Consider the following 6,660-nt stretch of genomic DNA (forward strand, 5'->3'; position numbering starts at 1 on the left):
GTGCGGCCCTCCAGCCAGTTGGCGACCCATTTGACTGTGTGGGTGTCTACACCACAGCCCCCCAGTTTCTTAATGAGAACGGGGTGAGAGGCCGTATCAAAAGCCTTCCAGAAGTCCAGGAAGGCTTTTAATCAGTTAATTAAAAAGAAGTGCCAGGTCCCTGTCACTTTGTATACAATCATAAATGTATATCTGTGAGCATCCCCAGTTTATGGATAACAATATAATTTTGTTTTATCTTAAATGGATCACGTTATTTTTGTTTTGTTTAATGACCTATTTTCACAATGAAAGTTTCCAAGTTTATAAAAGTATCAGGGAAAAACAGCCTACTGTTGCAGTTTTTATCTTGGACAGTAAACTCTTTCAGACAAGCTCTGACTTAAAAAAATAGGAGTCCAGACAAATGTAATTTAATACTTGAATAATTTAGAAGTCTGAACTCTTTACTGGGGAAATTTCTTAGTAGATTGACAGGCATTGAAAATTGTTGAAGTTTTTTTCAATGTTAACATTATTTGGTCATTTTAAAAGGATCCCAGAAAATATTTTAAATTATAATCCAAATATTGATATAATTTAAGTGAACAAATTGAGCAATAGGCTCTTCTGCATATTGGCATTTCTAATTTATGGTGGCTCTTGCAATTAGAGTGCTCATTTGCTAATAAAACAAAACACATGACACCTGTTAATAATGCTAATGAATTGTATCTTGTACTTTACACTAACTTCTATCCTTTTCTTTGTGTATTCATTCAGTCATGTCAGTGGGAACAAAATAGGCTGGGAGAAAACAGGACCCCAGTCAGAAAATCAAACACGTGGAGATCTAGGAGACCAAACAAAGGTAATTCTTTTGTATTTTGAACCTGCACATATTTTTGTTTTATTTCATGGCTTTCTATTAGCTCATGAGTTAAATTTGAGAATTACTTTAAAAAAGAGACTTCACCTTAAACTTTTAAAAGTACTTGTGTTGTGGAGGGTTTTTAAGAGTAAATGTCATAGATGCTAAGGTCAGAAGGGACCTCAACAGATCATCTATTTCCTGCCTTGGCAGGAAACAGTGCTGGGGTCAGATGACCCCAGCCAGATGCCTGTCTAACCTTAAAATGTACAATAAGATGCCAAAATATATTGTAATGAAAGCTATTCAATATAACAATGTACTAGAAGCAAGCCTAAAGTTATATTACACCCCTAGCTTGCCATGCTCTTCTTTGGATATTGTTGCACAGTTTATGTAGTAATGTCTTGTTTTGGATTTTTAATAAAAATATGAATGGCCTAAACTTAGTATATTTATAGCCTGCTTTTTAAGTCCTGTAACCTTCTTAAAAGCAGTTCTAGTATGGCTGCTTCAAGATGTGGTATTAGGTACTCACTCATGGCCAGGGGTCAGCAAACTACGTCATGTGGACTAGATCTGTCCCATCAAGCAGTTTTATCTGGCCTGCAAAGTCTGGCAGTGTGGCAGCCATTTGGGCGGGTGGGGGAAGATGTGGAAACCTGGTTGCAAGTTCAGTTCCTACCCCTTGTCAAACTGACATCATGGCAGATATGCCAAGTTTCGACCCTATTTCAGTGAGTGCTCAAATTATGTACTTCCAATTTTAAGAATATACACGCCAGAAATAAAAGATGAACCTTTAATTGGTTCTTTGAAACAAAACCACAGAAAAATCAGTCTAAGGAAAACTTAATCAAAGTGTCTATGAAAATATGGTTTTTTCCCCCCTCAAAAATAAATAAATAAAATCCCTCAAATCCCAGTAAAATACTTTTAGCTCTGACTGTGGCATCAGCCTGATAACTGCCAGAACCTCACCTTATCTGTATTTACCCTTGCAATCTACTCCCCCCCCACCCCCCATGCAATAGCCATCTGATTCTGGCATACATCATTTGCAATATGCACACTGGGTGGTTTGTAGATTATGCTACTTCTAGAAAAATTGTGTAAATAATTAAATGGATAGGTGTTTGTAATGCATATATACATTTTTAAATGAAGTTTTTATTTAGCTAACATTCTTTATAAATGTCTATGTGCTTTTTCAGCTTCCTTTACAGTAGTGGAGGTCTATTGCATTTGCTTAGTGTGATAGGAAAAATGAGGTTTGATGTTCACAGATATGAGGTTCCTTCATAAAAAGGCAACCAATAATTTAGAAGGGCTTTTTCAAAGGTGAAAGGAAATTTCTGAACTTCATTGTCTCTGAAGTTTTTGGTGAATTGCCCATGGTTTTTTAATAGAATTCCATTTCCAAATGTGGTGTCATATGCGTTTTAGGGGGAGAGCAGTTAGTTTAACATTTGACTTTAACGCAAAGTGAGCCAACCTTGATGTTCTTTTATTCTTTGTCTCATTCATTTAGATGCAAGCTCTTTGGGCAGCAGCTGTCTCTCTGTATGTTTGTTCAGAAGAGTTGGGCCTTTATATATAACTGTAATAAAAATATATCCTAAAAATAAATATTCTTAATTGTGGTGGTGTTATTGGTCCCTCAGTGTAGGCACTCGGATGCCATTGTGCTGGGTACAATGAAAGGATCTGGATGTGGCATTCCACGAGAGCCTTGGAATAGTATTCTTCTGTAATTAGTTTGTTTCCCTGTCAGTAGCAGAAGAATGCTTTTGTAAACCAGCTTGTCCAGCTGGTGTCTAAGGGGCCAGTGACGAGCTAAGTTGTGGCTCCTGGCTTCCTGCTTGGCCACTTTTCCCCTTATCACTGCAGCTTCAATAGCATCCAGAATTTCTGGGCTCTCCCTCCCTCCTCTGTTTTTTGCTGCTTGCCCACACCTCAGGGCATGGGGCAGTGCAGCATGGCAGGGTGGAGGGAGCCGAGGGTAAGCCTGGGGCAGATGGGAATACGCTGGTGGGGGACACCCCTGGTGGGGAGGATGGGAGGCATCCCTATGGAATGTGGCCTGGGAGGCCCAGACCTGGCTCACTCTGAAGCTGTCTGTACCCTATTGGTACAGCCTATGGGGTTTTTGGCCCCTGGCTGCTTAGAAGTTGTACAGCCCAGTTGTAAACCATCTGTAGCACTTGTTGGCATCTTAAATTGTTAGGGCACATAGAACTGTGAATAGGAATCCTTAAAATAAATAGCTTTGAAATTGAAACCTTAACAAAAATAAATAAATGTGATTAAGTTGCGGCTGGTGCACTTAAGAAAATATTTTATAACTGACACCTGTTTGTTTAAAGTACATGCGTTTTTTCTGTTTTTCTAAACATTTCTCTTTAATCTAACTCTTTAAAAATCTGGGTATGCTTGAAGGTGTTGGTAGATAATCGTTTTGATTAGTATGCCTGTTTTTTGAAAGAAAATGTCTTGTCTTTTGTGAATTTGGTTGCTCTTGATATTTAGAAGGATCTTACAGATCTGCCTACAATGAGCAATGCTAATGTGCTTTGTCCCACCTGTTTTTTGCCTTTCTCAGTGTACTATTATTCCTTGCTACCTCTTCAGTTTGTTTGAGCTTCTTACATTTTTAAAGAATGTGCACAATGCAGAGAACTGTGAAACTGTCCATTCATTAAGTGTTCTCAGATAAACCAGTGGTTCTCAAACTTTTTAGGCTCAAGGTACCCCACCATAGTTTTCTTTAGATCTTTTTTTAAATTAAGACCATGGAAATAAAGCTGAAAAGCTACTTTTAAGGCAATACTACAGTCAAAGTTAGGTGAACACAGGAAGTCAGGAAAAAAAAAACCATTTCTGGGTCATACCCTCAGTCACATGATGGAATGGTCTGACTACAGGTTAGGAACCACGGTTTGCTACACACTTCTGAGAGAGTGAAATTCTATTTCCTTACCAGCAGAGCAGCTTTTCTCTCTCAGTATGGGAGCAGCAGTCTCTCACACAAACAAATCAAGAATGGAGATGCTTGCTGCAAGACCCCAAGCAAACCCCCTTTTCCTTCCTGCAGGTTGGATGCAGGGGCTGTCTGCTGGAAACTACTTAGGAAGCTGGGGCAGTAGGTGTGTGCTTTGCCGGAGTGGGATAGGCACAGAACAGACTGTGGGAGCTGCCCAATGCAGGCATGGCCCTCATTGCCTGTTCCCAGCCTGGACCTGCAGCTCCCAATCTGTGCTGGCTTGCTCTGCCTCTTGCTTGTTTTCCACCAGCAGGACAGCAAGACTCCATTCTTGGTATTCCTTTGTTTATCATCACAGTTATCACTTACTGATAGTTTCGTGTGTGCAGCTTGTTCAGCTACCTTTTGAGCAATTTAATTCTGGATCTTCATATGTATATAAAATCAAAAAAAAGGGTTAGTGTCTTTGTTACAGGGTAGAGGTAGAAAATCTGCCTCTGTTCTGTTAATGTACAGGTGTACTTTTCTGCACACTCAGTTAAAAAAGCAAACAAAAAAACATTTCTTTTGTACATTTAATTACAGGCAGAAGGTTCCTCTACTGCTTCTTCAGGAAGTCAGGCAGCTGATGTCAAAGGGAATCAAGCTGGCAGCCCACAAATACCATGTCTGTTGTCGATGCCCACCAGGAATCACATGGATATTACCACTCCACCATTACCTCCTGTAGCACCTGAAGTATTAAGAGTGGCTGAACATAGGCATAAAAAGGGATTAATGTATCCCTACATCTTTCATGTCCTAACTAAGGTACGGTACTAAAATCATGTACTGTGAAATACTAATTCTGAATCACTGACCAGGCATTTTCATAAGGGAGATGGGCATATGCTTTTGTCAGGAGTGCTGATCCCTCACTAGTGTTTCTAAAAGTATTTTTTAAACAAATGAAACGTAATTATCTGGCCCATGGTATTAAAATTGCATTGCTTGCAAAATTACCATATTTCACAGCATATAGTCTCTCTGCTGCCTTCCCTCCCCCCCTTTCTGAAAACAGGGACCACTTGCAGACAGCCCTAGCCATTGCTGTGAGAACCTGGCTGCAGGCTCCCAACCCCCAGCTACGTTTCCCTCCCTTCTGGGACCAACAATGAACTTGTTGGTTTGGGGTAACCAAACTAAGAACACTTTGCAGAAGTCATTCTGAGTTACAGCTGGAAGCTACACTTCTGTCTGCACGCCAGGTGTTACACTTGTTGTCGGATATATGCAGATTTCCTACAACAAATGGTACATGCCAGGCATTAAAGTGATTTGTCCCAAGAAAGAAAATGATGGATTCACAACAAAAAAAGTTGCTAGTTTGAACAACTGCTTTGTTGTGCTGGGACAAATTTAATATGTAGCCAGGTCTAACAACTCTCCTTTCCCTCCACTCCATTCCAATGATAGAAGGGAGGGATGGAGAGCACAACTGCATCCCTCCCAGCTTTCAGTATGACATCAGAGAGACTTGCAGCTGTGCTGTTCTTGTTGCCACTCTCTAGTAATGCAGTGGCTGCCTCGTTGGGGAAACCTGGGTTCCCCTGGCCACCCAAGCAGCCTGTCACTGGAAAGCTGGTGCTGAGCAATCTGAGTGCCCTTTAAAGTGCCAATACAGTGGGGTTCACATGCTGGCAGTTTAAAGGACACCCAGTCCTGGGTGGCTTGATAGCCAGCATGTTAAAGGCCTGAAGACCACTTGTTTGGAATGGGAGGGGAAAAAACAAAACTTGAAAACATAGATAGTGTAACTAATATGGTGTTGCCAGTTTGAATCTGCTGGCAGCCTGAAACAGTAACTTTGAGAGCTGTCAACTGACTTTTTTATGTGGGGGGGGTAAACACTGAAGTCTGACAGTTTAAATGATCATTTTAGTGGAAACAGCAAACTAATATACTTATTTGTTGTTTGTGACGTAGTGGCAAACAGAGCAGTTGTATGCTGTGAAGTCATGTTCCCGCTCCTAATTCCAGCGTTAAATTTTAAAAATACCTTTGCTACTCCGTTAAATAGAGAAGTGGAGGGAGAGTAATTCATCCCCTTCTAGGCTATAAGAAACCTTGCCCTCTTCTTGGGTGCCATAAGTTCTTCCATGACTTTGAATGGCAGAAACCCCTTTTGCCACTGTTTTGGTTCCAAAACCGCTTGTATTTTCTTCTGCTGTTTCTGATATACATTTCTACAGTCTTATATTTTTGAACCTGTCCCTCTACGCTTGCTGGTTCCAAGCATAGGCAGAATGGGATCTATTCACTTCAATCTTTTAACTTGGGTTTGTTGTTTAATAAATTGTTTTTGTGTTTCAGACTATAATTACCATTGCTGATTTAGTCCTAAGCGAGAGACTAAGTCCTGAACAGGAGCTAAAGAATAGCTGCCTAGTTGGAGAGCATGCCGTTAAGGCAGTTTTTATCATGCTTCAGCTGAGAGGGGTCTGCATGAGTGCCTGTCCATAGCACTTTAAGCTTTTTAGTGCCACAAAGTTTGTAACTCTACAAAAGTAACATCTGCCAAGGCCCTTTATCTCAACCATAGCTCCTTTCTCCTGCTTCTATAACAGTGACACTGAAATGAAAATAAGTCTTCTTTTTATTTTAAAGAGGAATGGATGCATCCTTCGTGAGAAGAAAAAAAGTAATTTTTTTCTGTTTCATAGATTTCATAAACATATTAGGGCTGGAAGGGACCTTGGAAGATCGAGTCCAGCCCCCCGCCCAAAGGGCAGGAAGTCAGCTGGGGTCATAGGATCCCAGCAAGATAAGCATCCACTTTACTCTTGAA

General features: G+C 40.5%; 1 protein-coding gene across 4 annotated transcripts in view; it reads left to right on the forward strand.

The window, feature by feature from the left end:
* Positions 1–6,660, forward strand: part of FAM120A (family with sequence similarity 120A) — an 84,193-nt gene that overhangs the window by 44,157 nt on the left and 33,376 nt on the right. For 3 of the 4 annotated variants that reach the window (XM_019536944.1, XM_019536940.1, XM_019536942.1), the window contains exons 8-9: positions 763–850; positions 4,419–4,643. In XM_019536944.1, coding sequence (XP_019392489.1) covers positions 763–850; positions 4,419–4,643 — 313 coding nt within the window. The remainder of the gene's footprint in view (positions 1–762; positions 851–4,418; positions 4,644–6,660) is intronic. The other variant, XM_019536943.1, reaches the window with a different exon arrangement.

The sequence above is a fragment of the Crocodylus porosus genome, unplaced genomic scaffold, assembly GCF_001723895.1.
Source record: "Crocodylus porosus isolate Cpor-Errol unplaced genomic scaffold, CroPor_comp1, whole genome shotgun sequence".
Taxonomy (NCBI): Eukaryota; Metazoa; Chordata; order Crocodylia; family Crocodylidae; genus Crocodylus; species Crocodylus porosus.